The 16465-nt window shown below is 56.1% G+C and overlaps 1 protein-coding gene across 1 annotated transcript in view; it reads left to right on the top strand.

Annotated features, from left to right (window-relative positions):
• The first annotated feature begins 5921 nt into the window (after positions 1-5921).
• IP6K3 (inositol hexakisphosphate kinase 3) overlaps positions 5922-16465 on the top strand; it is a 22730-nt gene continuing 12186 nt past the window's right edge. Inside the window, exons 1-2 of the mRNA XM_045497934.1 lie at positions 5922-6112; positions 15819-16158. Coding sequence (XP_045353890.1) covers positions 15960-16158 — 199 coding nt within the window. The 5' untranslated portion in view covers positions 5922-6112; positions 15819-15959. The remainder of the gene's footprint in view (positions 6113-15818; positions 16159-16465) is intronic.

Below are 16465 nucleotides of genomic sequence, written 5' to 3'. Positions count from 1 at the left end.
TTCCACTTCTTTCTGTGAAGCACGGCTCTGACCAGCCCAGTGGAACCAACAAAGCCGAAATGGGCTGGGGGTGGGGGTGGGGGTGCAGCGAGCTCATCCTCCAGGAACGTTCTGGGGAGGGGCCCGGGCACGTTCCTGGAAGCAGGTGGCAGGCCGCCTGTTGTCTGGAGGAGGGCAGTTCTTGAGCCTAGCAATGGTGGCAAAGTTCTGTGGGCACTCACACGCCGGTCAGGGTCCTTCCTCTTACGGCCTTTGATGCCCGCCCCCAGGGAGGCCTGCTCAGCTCGCCTGCGACTACAGTCGTTTTGGAGCAGAGGAGACACGCACCGCAGTACTGACAGCACTGGGTTCTCCGTGCCACACATCAGCTCCTTCTCCCAAGAGCTGTCTTGGGAAGGCGTCCTCTCTGAGCCTTGGCCAGATGTGAGCTGGGGAACGCGGCCAGTAACGCCGCGCTGTGGGGAGAGCCAGCCCCAAGCCGGGTTCCCAGCAACACCTCCTCCTTGTCACCTCCCCAGCCCATACCTGGCCCGTGGGCTTGATGGGGAAAGTGGAGGGATCACCCTGTGCTTTCCCCCCTTGGCATGGGGATGTGGCCTTGCATCGGTGTGTGTCTGTGGGGCTGTCTGGTGAGTCAAAGAGTCGTTAGGAATGGGGGCCCTGAGTTCAGATCCCAGCTCTGCCACTTAATAGCTGTGTGACATGAGGCCTTTCTGAGCCTCTGTTTCTCAGCTGTGAAACAAGAGTAATAGAGGCCCCTCTCTCACAGGGCTGCTGTGAGAATCAAATGAGGTAGAGAGAGAGAGAGAGAGAGAGAGAGAGAGAGAGAGTGTGTGTGTGTGTGTGTGTGTAGAACAGGGAGCCACCATATACCTGAATGTTTGCTGTCCCTGCGGGTGGTTCTGGTGGCTCCCTCAGCAACCCCCACTGCCCTGAGCCAGCGCCCTGACCCCCCGCCCCAGCACCTGGCTGGCATCTTGGGTGTTCCTGATGCCACTCCCAGTCCTGGTTGATGACACCCCGCAGCTTCCTAGTCCAGGAGTCCATCTGACTTACAGAGGGTGTCATGCCTGCCCCACCGTGTCCATCTCCTCAGATTCCAGGCTTCCAGGAGGCAGGTGGAGGTCAGTAAGGGGGAAGTGCTGCCATGGCCTGGTCCCTCCTCTCTGAGGGGTCTTAGGTCATCAGCCATTTGGGAGCCCAACACGAGCCCAGGCAGGCTCTGGGACGGGATCCCAATGCCCAGGCTAGAAGTTGCCAGGTGGGGCCAGGAGCTGAGCGCCGGGTCGGGCCGGGTCTCACTCGATCCTCTGCGAGCGGCCAGCCACCAACCGTGAGCCCTCCTCCAACTGCAAGGGGCTGGACAGGGGCCTTACTGTGTGTGCTCTATCCTGGGCTTTCCAGGGAACGGGGCGGCAGCTGATGCAGGAGGCAGCTGACCCCCAGAGGGCCCAGGTCGCTGCCATCCAGGGAGGCTCTGGACGACTGGGGGGCAGGGGAGAGCAATGTGTCCATCGCGAAGGAAGCCAAGGCCCTCCATCCCTGAGACCTTGTTCCGGGATTCCCTTCGAGGCACCTGTGACAGGTCCCTCAGTGCCCAAGTCTCTGGGCAGAATCCCGTGCCCCTGTCCGCCCCAGAGCACCCATTGCCAAAGGCCCACTAATGAGGACATACTAGTTCAACCCAATGCGCTCTGCCATATCAAGGCGCTCACACACCCACACATGGCCTGAACACAGCACAGTGAGAACAAGAAGTACCAGTAGAAACAGAAAAGGTGATGAGAGAATGTGAGAGAAAAAAAGAAAAACCAGAGACAGAAAAAGCCAGGGCAGCGTAGGAAATAACCAACAGGCAGGAAAAGGAGGAGGAAGAAAAGAGTTTGTTGAGAGAATCACAAAACTGAGATGCCTTCCCTCTCTGAGCCTCAACATCCGGTCCTGGAAAATGGGTCTCCTCACAGAGCGGAAGTGGGGGAGGGCTGGGGAGGGGCCAGGGAGCAGAAGAGGAGAAGGAAGGAGAGGGCGGTATGCCAACCTGGGGTGTGGCAAGATGGGCCCGGCACAGGGGAGGAGGGGCTCTTGCTGGAACCCGGGCGGGTCAGCAACAACCGCAGCAGCCACGATGTTGATGCCATGAGAAGGGGGTGATGATATGTCCTGGAACACGTTGGCTCTAGAGCGGGAAAACTGGGTCATGGGGGCAGTAGAGGGAGAGGGGGAGGGTGACTGGGCCATGGAGAGCAGGCAGGGCCTCCATGCCCAAGGCCAGGAAGAGGAAAGGCACCCCTGATACCAGCTGTGGTGGCTCATGAGCCCACACACCCCCAGTTGTGAAAGCCAGGGCATTGGGAGGCTTGAGAGGGAAGTCGTAGACCCAGAACGAGTTCATTCATTCATTCATTCATTCACCAAACGGGTACTAGGAAGCTGGCACTGTGCTACATGCTGGGGACACAGTGTGAAGCAACACGATCCCCGTCGCTGCCCTCGTGGAAGGGAAACATGCGGGGAGCAAATAATCACATAAGTAAGAGTGCAACCGTATCTGGGACGAGTGCTTCGAAAGGAAGGTCTTGGGTAGCAGACCATGTCAGAGGGGTCAGGGAGGGCTGCTTGGAGGAGGTGACACTTGAGCTGGCGTTTGAAGGGGGAAGAGGAGTTAGCCAGGCAGAGAGGTGAAGAAAGGGCATCCTAGGCAGAAGGGACAGCAGGTACAAAGGCCCCGCACAAGGTGTGGCTAGACCACAGAAGGCGAGGGTGCACCCCGCGAGATGGGGCTGGGGAGGTGGACAGGGCTGTGTCCCCCAGGGGTAGGGGCAGGGCTTTGGACTTTATTCTAAGGACAGGGAGTCACTGAAGTGACAGGACCTGAACTGTCTCAAAGCATCACTCCGGGGAGAATAGATTGTAGGAGCAGGGGTGCAATGAGAAAGGAGGGTACCGTGAGGAACCACCAAAGTCACCATGGGAGATGGCAGGGCAGCGGGCCAGGGTGGTGGCTGTGGAGACACAGAAAAGGAGTCCAGTTTGGGACTTGAAATTTTACAGGATGTGATGATGGATAAACTGCCAGGGAATGCAGCAATGAAGGAGGAGGTCCTAAAAGGTCTCCCTAAAAGGGAGAGCACCCTGTGGCCTAGAGCCAGCAGGGTGGCTGTGTGCTTATGAGCCCCGGGCATTTTCTGCCTCCAAATGGTGGCAACCAAGAGCTGACCTGGAGTGCTGTGTCCACAGCGGGGCCCCGTGGGTCAGGGCTGATTTCCTAAAGGAGAGGCAGGATCAGGCCCAGAGGGTGGGTGGGGAGTTGTCGTGGGGGCAGAGGTGGTCCCAGACATGGCTGTAGAAGGAGGCTTAGCTGCAAGCATCTTGCAGGCGAAGCTGAGCTTCAGAAAAATGAGCATGAAGAGAATTTGGCCGTAGTCATAAACGGAAATAGAGTGGCTCATTTGATTGCATAACAGAAAGCCCCAGATCACCGGCTCTGTGACCATAGGGCCCTGTGCGTTTTGTTTACTGCCATGTGTCTCAGATCACATAGTAGGGGCTCAAGAATGATGTGAAAGAAATGCATGGAAAGGAAGTTGGTATGGAACTTTGCTCTTCACAACAACAACAACAGAACAAAACAAGAAAGCAAGTACTGGGACGCAGTCAGACCCTCCCAAGGCCCTGGGTTTGGCTACTCACTGGCCCAATGGCTCAGGTGGGAGGTCCCTTCTCCTCTACCCCCAAGGGCCTACGGGCTCAGCCTTGTGTTGATTCTAGGGTTCCCAGAACAGGGATTTGAGTCCAGTAGATGGGAATGGGGAGGTGCGGGAGAGCTGGGGGGAAAGGAGGTCATACCCTCTTTCCCAGGGCCAGGTAACCGGAGCCCAGCACATAACTGGGCAGCATGAGGGACTGAGCGCACAGGAGGCTCGCAGGGCAGCCTGACCATCTGCCTTCCCTGGTGAAATGTGATCTGCTGCCCTGGGGAGCAAGGAGGGGCATGGGATCCACACCCCATTAAACCCAGCCTCATGGTGCCCAGGAATCCCTGTCATGCCTCCAGGGCGCTGCCCTGTCTGGGTATGGGGGAGGACTCAGGACGGGGATAGGAAAGGAGGTTGGCCGCAGGAAGGGCAGCAGAGGGCAGCCCCCAAGCTTGCTATGGCCTTCCCCTGACACTCTGTCCTGTGCTGCTAACCCATCTGTCCAGCAGCTCCTGCATGCCAGGCCCCAGGATGGGCGCACGGCACACCGCAGGAATTGTGACAGAGGGTCCTCTGGGACAGGGGCCAGGAGACCAGCATTCTAGTCCCGCCTCCTCTCCCATTTTGGCACCTTATCAAAGCCTGTGGCTCACCCGCTCCGTGCGTGAGCAGTGATTGAGGAGATTGAAAAGTCATCGTGGCTCAGCGCTGCAGCAACAAATCTGGGAGAACCCTGTTAGAACCAGGAGATAGGTGAGGGTGCCCGGAGGGAAGCAAGGACCTGGGGGATGTTGCCTGGAGTCAGAGAGAGGCTGGACCAGACCAAGGGGCAAGCTGGGCCTGAGGGGTCTGGGCAGAGCCCCCGGCTGGAGGAGGCCGAGCCCATGGCTGTGGCTGAGCCTCGGGGGCTGAGTGCCCACACTTGGAGAAGCCCGGGCAGGGCCAGCCTAAGGTCCTGGACCAGTGGGGCACCCAATGCCCCAGACCACGGCAGCCAGAAGTCCGGGGTATGAGTCGCCTGAAGGGCAGACTTCAGATCTTCCTAATACTTGGTCCAGAGTCACTCAGACATGAGGCCTGACGCTTAACGAGCCCCTGTCCTTTACCCACACCCCATCTCTCCCCATCCACGTCACCAGACCTTGTCAAACCTGCCTCAACATCTCACGAACTTACCATTCCCTTCCACTCCACTGCCTCTTCTCCCCACCACGCTGGACTCACCCGGAAGGCAGTATGTGGCAGCCTCATAACCTGTCTGTCCATCTTTGATCCACTCCTCCTCAAATAGGAATGGATGTGCTCAAAACACAAACCTGAGCCTGGCCCTTTCTGATACAAAGCCCTTCTGTTTCTCCTGAGAAGCTCAGATTAGAGGCCTGTGAGACCCACCTCCCTCACTGCAGACTCACCTGTCATCACTCCCCACCTCTCTCATGCTCCAGTGCTCTGAGTGCCTCCACCTCCCTGACTACCCTCTTCCCTGATGCCTCTGGGCCTTTGCACATGCTCTCCCTTAGCTAGAGTGCTCTTCCCACCACCCTCTCCCCACCCCAACCTGGATGACCCCATTTGTCCTTCGGGTCTCTGATGGCTACTTCCTCCAGGATGCCTTCCTTGCTCCCCCCAAGGCTGGGTGAGGGGCCCCCCTAAGCTCCATGTTCTCCCACCAAATGCATTGGGATTGCCCTTCAACCTGCTGAACACCCCTTCCTCCACCCCCACTGTAATCCCCTGTCAAGAGTCATGGTCTGGCAGGTTCCTGGGTCAGCCTAGCGGAGCATCCGGAACAGAAGGGCCTCCAAAACTACTCGACTGACTGTCTTCAAGTTGATTGAGTGTTGATGAGCTGACTGTCTTCCTACATGACTTTCCCTCTCACTGGAGGCCACAGCATGGGACAAACTGGCAGTGGGGAACAGGGTGGGGGAACGGAGAAGAAGGGAAGGGAGAACACGATCCCCTAGCCTAGCCTTACCTCCAGGAGTAAAAAAACAGCCAGGGTCCTTACGCAATCGGCCCTTGATGCACAGGGCCTGCCATCCAGGCAGCGGAGCAAAACACTTCTCTCTCAGACCTCTCCTCTTCTTCCTCCTCTTCATCCCCCCTCCCTCCTAGGCCCTCAGGCCCTGCTCAGAGCAGCCATACACCAGCTGACAGCTGGGCATGCCAGCCCCCGCCAGCCCTTCCCGAGGGTCAGGTGACCTCCCTTCCCCAGGGCCACTGGGCAGACCCGAGTCTAGGCAGACCTCTCCACCAGCGCTAGAGTGGACAGTGAGTTCTCTGTGCTGGACACTGGGAAGGGCCTTTTCTTTGCCCAGGGCCTGCAGTCAGGCAGGCACTGAAAAAAGAGACTATTTTCCACTGGATCTTCCCTTCCAGACACTCCCTGCTGCCCTTCCAGGAAGGAGGCCCTGGTGAGTGCTGCCTCAGGGGATAGGGCAGGGAGGGCCTGGTTGATGGTGCCTGAGGGTCCGTGCAGGACAGGGCAGCCCCCTACATCCCGACAAGGCTCCACCCAGTGGAGGTGCCAGTCTGTCTGTGTGTGTCTGTATATCTGTGCATACCTGTGTATATGGAGGTGGTGCTGGGTTGGTTCAGGGACATGGAAATTCTGTCGTTTGCTCTTCTCCCATCTCTGTGCCCTTCCCCTAGAGTAATTCCAACCCTTCCTAGGGTGTCCAGAAGTCTCTAACCTTGGCTCCTGCATGAAGGCTGGGAGGGTTCTGGTGCGCTGGGACTGTAGAGGAAGCTGTGTGGCAGGTACAGGGGTTGGAGCCAATGATTCCCACCATTTAACCCTTAACAGCGGCAGCTGTCCCAGAAGTTGGCAATGCCCCCTGGGCTCCCAGAACGGTGTGTCCTGTCCCAGCAGCCCCATCCTTCCGCAGGGTGGGGGCGGTGCGCGAGGCTGGGATGATGTCAGGGCCTGTGGGCAGTAGCCCGTGACCTGGGTATGGGGTGCCCCCGTCGAGTATCGGTAGACCACCGGCACCACCAGGGGCCCCCCTGCCCTGGGTCCTCGTGGCCCTCCAGTAAACCTGAGACCTGAACCTGTCTGGGCCTGTCACAGTCCTCAGGATCTCTGGGGACCTAAAAACATCCACGCTAGGTTCCTTCTCCAAAGATTCTGATCCCATGGGGCAGGACCCAGGCTTCTCCAGTTTTTAAAAGCTACCAATTTATGTCTAAACCTTTTTTTACTATGAAAAACTTTAAGCCTACAGGAAAAAGTTGAGGACATGATATCATGAATGCTTGCATATCCTACACCAGGATTTACACGGTTGTTTGACCTTGGCCGTAATTGCTTCATTGACTACTCTAAGGCCAAGGTATTTGAAGTCGTTTATGGACATCACCACAATCCCCTCAAAGTACTTCAGTAAGTTCTTACACAACCCCAATGCCATTATCCCATTAACAAAATTAACAACTCCCAAAGAATGTCCACATCTAGTTCATATTCAAATTTCCCCAATGCCCCCCTAGATGTTTCATATTGCTTTGTTTACACTAGGATCTAATCAAGGTATACGGGGGTCACTATGTCTTCTAAGTCCTTTTTAATCTGAAAGCGGCTCCGCCAACCACCTCCCGCCACTCCCCACCCCACCCCCACCCCCAACCCACCTTGCTGACTTGAAGGGCCAGTTGTCCCACAGGAGGGTGAGAATATGGCTGGGTCAGAGAGCTCTCAGTGCAGAAAGGGAAACTGAGGTCCAGAGAGAAAGGGACAGGGAATCTGAGGCAGAACCAGGTCTCCTGGTCCCCTCCTGTGCTGTGCTCCCCTAGAACTCCCTCAGATCTCCTTATCAGAGATCTGAAAAATTCCTCCTCTGCAAAGGGCCTGTGGCCCCTGGGAGCCTCCCAGTGCTCTGTCCCAGGGCATCCTGGGGACGGCAGGCCAGGCTGAGCTATCCCGTGGCTCCCCACCCCACCCCCCCACCCCACCACCCCCGCTTTCTCCTGCTGGGAGCAGGGCACCTGAATAAATCCCTGCCGTATGGTTGCTATCTTGTTCACCAGCAGCCACAGGGAACAGCAATCAACTTTACGAGCATTGGGTTGTTCAGGGGAGTGAGATGAGAGGCCGGGAGGAGCTCCAGGAATGGCGGACGCAGGGGCTCACTGAGTGCTGGTTACTCTTCCTCATCGAGCAGGACTGGAGCACCTGTAGCTGCAGGGGGAGTGGGGTCCAGCCGCCCCAGGGAGGGACTGGTTGAGTGGAGAGGCCGAGGACCAAGTTCCCCTCAACTCAAAGGTGCCCTCCAGCTCCTGTGCCCTGTCCCTCTTTGGCAAGCCCTGTGCCTGGCCTCACCCTGTGAATGGAGCCGGGCACGCCACTCCTCAGAACATGCCTCACCAAGGGCGGGAAGCTCCCCCCACTCCTCCGGCCAGATACCCCTTAGAAAAAGTGGGGTGCAGTGAGAGGAGGAGGGAATGTGGAGGGGCATTGACCTTGGTGCCAACTTCTGAGTTCTTGAGAAACTGGCCCTGGGTAAGGCAGGCCCTTCAGCCACCGTTCTGGGCTCTGTGAGGACAGGCCTAGCAAACCCAGGTCCGGGATGTGTCCCCCCTCGGGGGCCTGGGCTGGCTGGCTGTGGAGTGTGGGCCACAGTGACTCCCTCTCTGGGCGATTCTGGCATGCCTGCTGCTGCCCTCTGCTGGGGAGACGCCGGCTTGCGTTCTCCCTGAACAGGCTCGCTCTCCAGAGTTGGCCAGTCCCACTCTGTGGGGACCGCACACTCACACACGCGCACTCACACATTCGGCCGCACGCTCACACGCTTGCTCCACCCATTATCGCATTTTGACCTTAAAAGGCCGTTTCTTCTTGCAGCCACAAAGTTGCCATGCTAACCACTGACAAAACCTTCTATCTCTGGCTCAAAGGCCTCTTATGTAAGGCAGGTGGCTGCTGATCGTAGTACTTAAGAGAAAGGTGGGGAGAGGCGGCAAAGGGGGCCAGAGGTTGGGAAACGTGCAGGTCTGGGTGGTGAGCAGTATCCAAGATCCTGGACGCAGCTTCAAGGGGGTGAGGTCCTGAGGGGGTGCAGGGAGTTGGAAGATGCTGTGCAGCCATTACTAGCCAGGCGCAAGGTGGCCGAGGCCCCGTGGTGCTGTCACGAGGTCAAGATGTGTCAGGAGTTGGGGAGGGAGAAGCCTCCCAGCCTCTGCCTCTCCCAGGGCAGGCCTTCCAGGGGCACTTGGATTCTTGAGTCATCTTTGGCCCATGCGTCTCCCGCCCTGACAGCAAGCTCGGAACATTGCTGCTGCTGCTAAGGACATTTGTCAGTGGCTGAAGGGCTTCTAAACTAATAATCGCTGTATTAAAATCGCATTTGGTCCTCAAACTGGAGGAACATTGGGAGATTTTAAATGTTAAGAGAAAAGGAAAGAGAGGAAAAAAAAATCTTCTCTCAAAGGATGAAATCAGCCCTGAAATAAGTCTGTGTGACTGGGGAATATGAAGCATTGCTCTGTGGTTCTGGGTGTCAAGCCTTCCCTGGGGAACAGAGGCTCCGCAAAGCCACATACTTCAGCCACGGCTGGGAAGGTGATGTGTGAAGTCCCCCAGTGTTCGGTATTGATCCCATCGGGTGGGGGACCACGCAGACGGGGGGCACACACCATCCTACAGCCCTTGAGTCATTTTTAGAATGGATTTTAAAACACGACTTTTTTTCCCCAGAAAATAATCTTGTGCTTTCCCGGCTTGGATGGCCCCGGATGATACACAACCCTCTGCCACATGAGAAACTCCAAAATCCTCCTGCCCATTACGACCTAAGCAGTTTTAAACGGTTTTCGGGTCCTCTCATCTCTAATAGATTAAAAAAATGCTCCCTTGGGCATCGCAAAGACATTGAATGGTACTTGTACCAAACCTCTGGCTCCGAGAGACCCGTGAAATGTACGGCAGAGCTTCAGAGGCGAGAGGGCACCCATAAACCATGCTGGTTTTGAGTCCGCAGCCTGACACATCTCATACTGCGGTCTGCTTTTGACACAAGCTGTTTCGTAATTATCTCCTACCCTGAATGCTCCCCCATCAGACTTATGGGGATGCGGTCTGGAAGGCTTCCACACCTCACGGTCTCAAGCAGCCCCCTCCTCCCTGGCCTGAGCAGGAGCCAGATGGGCACCTCCGGTGTGTGTGGCCAGGCCCTCTCTGTGCCCCCTCTAGGCCAGTGACTAGAGCAGTTCGGAGGGCATTGAGCAGGCCGGGCTTACCACCACTCAGAGCCCTTCCTCTGGTCTCCTGGCTGGTCCTGGCTCTTCCCTATTGCTCCCTGCACATCCCCTCCCTGAGACTTACCACCACTCAGAGCCCCTCCTCAACCTCCCCCCGGCCCAGCCGGCATCTCTCCCCGTCTCAGACCCCATCCTGGACCTGTGACGCCACCCCTCCTCAGCCGACAGCAGTATCCCTCCCAACCTTTTCAACCAGGGCTCCATCTCAACATAATTTGTTCCCTACGAGTCCCCCTGCGATACTCATTATACTTTTAGTATCCGTTGATTGAGAAAATGGATGCTGATAAAAACTACTAGGAACTCAGTAATGCCTTTAAATGAATTTGTCTTTTGGTAATCACCAAAGTGTTTATATACATTTGAGAAGTTATCGTGCTCCAAGGGTGTTACTGTTCCGGCCGGAAGACGATGCTGGATGGTGGTGTGGCTTGGGGAAGGTCTAGACTGGCCCACAGGAGGCCCACAGGAGGGGGCCTTCACCCTCGGCACTGCGAATCCACACCGCTGAGCGCCCCGTCGGACCCCGTCCACCAGCAGCACACTGCCCAGCCGGGTGCAAGCTCCTGGAAGGCCCCCATTTCTGGCCACTAGGGCACACAGCGTGGAGAGGGCCTCGGACAGGACCCTGACCCTCAGGCCTTTAGAACTGACAGGCCCCCTATGGCTGAATCCCACCTAGAGTACTCACTAGCTCTGGGCTGTGAGGAAGCTCTTTAACGTCTCAGACCCTCAGTTTCTCCACCTGAAAATGACTCTCTTCAGAAACAGAGATGGGGATGATAAAGCCAGTGATTCGCAGGAGTAGCTACCATCATATAGGATATATTTGTGCAGTGAAGTATCTGAGGGCCCAATTCAAGTGAGGTCGCTTTCCATCTCCAGGCTCCATGCTGGGGATTGGGCCGTGAGTGGGTCCATTAGTCAGGATGCACCAGGCTGTGTTGTATAACAAACTACCCCCAAATCTCAGGGGCCTACTAGAGCACAGATGTACTTCTCTATTAGGCTGCGTATCCAACATGCAGAGTCACTCAGAGAGTGACCGTGCTTCCGAGATGACCAGGGCCAGCGTGGAACTGCTTACTGCTCCCACCAGAAGTGACGTATGTCACTCCCGTTCCCGTTGTGTTGGTGGAGGCAAATCCCGTGGCTGTACTTACCTCCAAAGGGCAAGGGAAGTGCAACCATCCCACATTCCCACAGGAAAGACCGGACTCTTTGTGAACAGCGCTGACAATGACCGCAGTCAGCCAGCTTGTTTCCAGGTATAAGGAACTCACAGGCTTTCATGAGATATAGTTCAGGACTAATTTAGTCCAAGTTTGCACTGGTACAAGTTTGATTTGTGGTTTCACCTGCCATCTTCCTCTAAAATGGCAGTGGCAAGCTTGAAAAGAGGCCTATCTTCTGTAATTTTTAACGAACTTGGGTTTCGTATGTAGGGAGAGATTACACACACACAGACTCTCAGGAAATAAAACGTGCCAACTGGTAGTGATGAGCCATGAGGCACTCATCCACCTCAGCTTGATGGTGGCCTCTGTCACTGTCCCTGGCATCACTTGTATTGTCATCTGTCTCCATTCTGGAAGCCAAATACAACTGCAGGCCCTGCTGTCCATGACCCCCCCCCCCCCACCCTCAGCCCAGGGAGTGTCCTGCAACCCTACAGCAGGCTGACTCAGGACCCCTGGGGCTACACTGACACAGGCATTTAACAACAACTGATGGGGGGCCCATCAGAGAATTTAGCCCTTGAGTCTCCTGGAGTGAGCCCAGAGTTATTTTATTCAGGACATAACCCAGCGACAGGGGAGGAGGACACAGGGACCTGGGGCCATTTGTCCACCACTCCGGGGGGAGGGGGCTTTAAGCTGAGCTCTTCTGGCTGGGGGCATCTGACCCTCTTCCCTCCCTCGGTCTCTCCTCCTCCCTCCCCAAGGAACACAAGGGCAGGATGCTGGGTGAGGGAGGCAGCTGTGGGCCTCTGGGGGCAGGCGTGGGCTGGAGAGAGTGACACCTGTCTCCCTTTGACGCACTAGAGAGAGCCCAGCGTCCTCAGCCAGTGTGTCAGAGGGGTGTAAGGTCCTGTCTCAGGCGGCGCCTCACCTGCCTTCCCAGCACCCAAGCTGAGTCAGTCCCGAGAACAACCCACGCAGTGACAAGCCTCAAGTGGTGGAGACGCTTGGGGAGAGGACTCCACAAAGGAATGCTGTGCATTTTGTCATCTGAGCATCGTGACAAGGCTATGGCAGTGGGCGGGAAACCAAGACTCAGAAGAACGTTACCGGTTCGTCCTAGGGGCCTCAGCAAGCTAGTGGGAATGCCTGGTACAGATGTGGGCTCTGGACTCCTTGCCCAGTGCTCTGAGGAAACAGAACAGGGCTCAGAGGCACTGATCGAAGGCCAAGGCCCACGCCAATGACAGACGTACCTGCATGTGGCAAAAGGAAGGTCTGAGTTGGGAAAGATCTGTCAGCTTGAATTACTTATTCGGGACTTTTGAGGGAGGATGGGGAAGAACGGAGGTCTTCCCTCGCTCATTCCCACAGAGCAGGAGGCTGCACGCAAAGACAGTGACATCCTGAGTTTCCTTGGGAATGGAAGGTCGGCATCAGTGTCAAGGGGAAGCCACAGCGTGCCTCCCTGAGCAGCACAAAGCCCACCTGCCCAGCTCAGGCAGGTGCTCTGGTGTGGATGCCACTGCCCTCCAGCCTCCCTCTGCCCCTTCGCACCAACCTGTGTCAGAACCCCAGATCATACTGTACTATGCTATCACCTCCTCTATACCCTGAGGAGATCCTCGAGAGGAAGGATCTCCATTGCCCTATCTGTTGAGTCTAGATTTTTTTTAACTTTTTTTTTTTAAGTAATCTCTATGCCTTACATGGGGCTCAAACTCATGACCCCAAGATCAAGAGTCACATGCTCTACCAACTGAGCCAGCCGGGAGCCCCAAGTCTAGATTTTTTTTTAAAGTACAGGCTGATTACCCATCAGACTCCCCATCACTACGACCCACTCTAAGTTTGCACTGCTGTGCCATGGGTTGCCTCGGAGACCCAGCGTCTTCCTGGCTCCCTCTGCGCTCTCTGAGAAAGTTCAGCCAGGGCTCCTGAGAACATCTGGGGATGCCAGTGCTTCTCGGGTCTTGTTGACATCCTTAGCCAGAAAGTACCTCAAGCCCCAGCTCTATAGGTAGACCTCCCTGGACCCCTCATGATGGTTTTTGCAGAGGTACGGAGCCCACCCACCACTAGGACAAGCACTTACTTCACCAGGTTGGAGGAGGAAGGCTAGGGGTGGCCAGGAAAGGAGAGACCAGGCCTGGGGGACAAGAAAACCTGGGTTCCGTCCTAGCACAGCCAGTGACTTGCGGGCGACTTTGGCCAAGTCCCAGCCTCCTTGGGGCTCAGTTTCCTGACTGTCAAAGTGGATCCGGGGCGCCTGGGTGGCGCAGTCGGTTAAGCGTCCGACTTCAGCCAGGTCACGATCTCGCGGTCTGTGAGTTCGAGCCCCGCGTCGGGCTCTGGGCTGATGGCTCAGAGCCTGGAGCCTGTTTCCGATTCTGTGTCTCCCTCTCTCTCTGCCCCTCCCCCGTTCATGCTCTGTCTCTCTCTGTCCCAAAAATAAATAAACGTTGAAAAAAAAAAAAAAGTGGATCCACAGCAGCCCTCAGCATCCCCGCAGCATGGCGGGTAAATGCGCTATGGGGCTAAGGTGTCTGGGTTCAAATCCCTGCCCCGTCCTTAACGGCGTCGTGCACATAGGCAAGTTACTTAACCTCTCTGTGCCCCATTTTCCCCATCCGTGAAACAGACTGCTAACACTACCTCATAGGGTAGTTGTGAAGCTTAACTGGGTTGATCTATATAACAGAGACCTGGCACACAGAAAGCACTCTGGGTTTATCACCATTTATTGTTATTTCCTCCCCACACCACCACGGCAGGGTGACACTGATGTCCTTAGAGCTCCTTAGGGAGACAGGAGCGTGGGGAAGAAGGGCGGTGGGCCGCCCAGCGCGGCTGCCTGGGATACCAGCTGGACCTGTCAGTGCTTGCTCAGCAAGCCCAGGCCTGGTTGGTGGTCCTGGGCCACTTTGGTTTTTCTCTTCTTTCTTCCTTCTTGCCTTCACCAAATTTGCAAGCAGAATTGGGTTTGCCAAACAATTGTGCTATCTTGTCATATACCAACTGATCCCCGAGCCAATTTCTGATCTGCCTCTGCATCTAGATGCCTCCTACCACCTTCCCAGCTTGCGGACCAGGCTCCAAATGGGGCTCTGTCTGTGCCATCTTAGAGCAGACGGGATTAAGGCCTAGGCTGTTGTGTCAGCTCGGCCCCTTGCCATCGGGCCTCAGCCCCCACCCCCACAACACACACACCTGTCGCCTGGCCCCGCAGCCCTAACCTCCCCAGTCACGCTCCAGCCACGCAGGCAGCTCTCAGAAGCTTCACCCTGCATCCAGCAAAGCAAAGGCACATACCAGACAAAACGCCTCACCCTTCCTAAAGGGGCACTCTGTGGCCTGAAAGACAGTAGCCAACGTGAAAGAGGCCCTTGTAGGGCTGTGGGGCGTATAAATGGGCTGGGCTGAGGCGTTCACTGCCACCTGGTGCCAGAGGTCTAGGTGGGTGGCGGGGGTGTCTCTGGGCTGGGGTCCTGAACAAATTGATAGGTACTCTGTGCATGCAGCCAGCTGGCTGTGCCCATGGTCTGGACTGAAGGTCATTTGGAATGTTAATCATGTCCAGTCCTGCCTAGCTCGGTGGCATTCGTGGCCAGGAGTCCAGCGGAGAAGAGAATTAATAACTCGGCGGTGATGGGCACCCCTGTGAGAATGTCCTCTCACACAGGACAGGACGTATGTGGCCAGAAGAGCCTCCCCTCACAGTGTCTCCTTGGCACTCTCCTGAGACAAAGTCACAAAGTCTTTGGGGGCTGCATTTCCAGCCCAGAGTTCCAGCAAGCCCACCCTTCAGGAGGGAAAGGGAACAGCAGGTAACAGAGGAGGAGGCCCAGAGACAGGCGGCCCCCACTTTGCTCCTGCCTCGCTCCTGGTCCGCACCAGAGCCCAGGTAGGGCATTTCACGCCTCGCTTCCCTCACGTGCAAAGCGGCAGTGAGAAAGGCTCCCTTTCTTACAACCCAGAGCTGTTGGGAAAATACGACCGCCACAGCAATAATGCTAGAAATAATAATGATAAATCACATTTATTGAGTAGTTAACTCTGGGCCTTCAGCTAACCTTTTCATGGGCTTTATCTCAATTTTGTCCTAAGTCCATGAGGTAGGTATCCTTACTATTTCTTTCTATAGATGGGGAAAGTGGGGCCCAGAGAGGTTTGGTAACTTCTCAAGATCACACAGCAATTATGTTGTGGAGCCATGATGCAGACGGATGTGCACAGCTGTGCCATACAAAACTGAAGCTTTCCTGTACCCCCTAAGCCCATCCATGCAAGAGGCCGAGTGCCCCAACAGCGGGGACTCTGCTCTATTCTTGGGCCTGGAACGGACATTCCCAAAGGCAGGCAGGAACCATGACAGGAGTTAAGACAATCTCTGCATTCTGGAAGCCTGCAGTTGTGTGTATTATTTGATTTTTTTTTTAATTGTTTCAGTATTTAAATTCAAAAGGCACAGAACAGTATTTACAGAAGTCTACCTCTCATCCTGGCTCCCTGGAGGCAATCACTGTTACCAGTTTCTGGCAACAGATTATTCTGGAAGTGATTGATGTCTCTTTACAGTCTTGTTCAACTACCAGTGGGTCGTGGCTGGGAACCGTGGGTCCTTCTGCTTCCCCCAGCACACCGTCTCCCTCACGTCATTTCTACCTGTCTCCTCTGCTCTCAGGGGTCCCCTCCCAGGCTCACAGAGAGACAGCTGTGCCCTGACGGTGGTGAAGGCCAAGAAGGAGAAAGCTGGGGAACGCTGACAGCCCGCCTCCTGTCCAGGAGCCGCTACCCCTACCCCAGGCCTTCCTCCCGTGGATACATGGTTGTGCAGGACAGCACGGATGCCGGGGATGCCAGAGTGGGTGTGCAGCTAGAGCCCTTCCTTCACCAGGTCGGGGGGCACCTGAGCGTGATGAAGTATGATGAGCACACGGTGTGCAAGCCCCTCGTCTCCCGGGAGCAGAGGTTCTACGAATCCCTGCCTCTGGCCATGAAGCGGTTCACTCCTCAGTACAAAGGTGAGTGTCCAGATACAGCTCTGTGCCTGCCACACTGGGTGAGGCCTAGCCGCGTGCGCCCGCCGTTTCCTCGTGCCGGGTGGTGTGTGTAAGAGTTGCCACGGAGACACGCCCCCCTCCCACAGCCCGGTTGGCCTTCACTGTCCTAGTTTCTCTGAACCCTTCAAGCCTCTGGGGCTGGAGTCTAATGCCGTTTGGCAACCCTACAAATTAGCGCAAGCCACCAGACTTCGAGGAATTGAGAACGGAATAAAATGATACCCCAGCCCCACCCTGCTCTGCTAGGGTATCCGGTCTGTGCTTCAGG

The sequence above is a fragment of the Leopardus geoffroyi genome, chromosome B2, assembly GCF_018350155.1.
Source record: "Leopardus geoffroyi isolate Oge1 chromosome B2, O.geoffroyi_Oge1_pat1.0, whole genome shotgun sequence".
NCBI lineage: Eukaryota > Metazoa > Chordata > Mammalia > Carnivora > Felidae > Leopardus > Leopardus geoffroyi.
The sequence above is the reverse complement of the archived record's forward strand: the minus strand, read 5'-3'. Positions and strand labels throughout refer to the sequence as shown.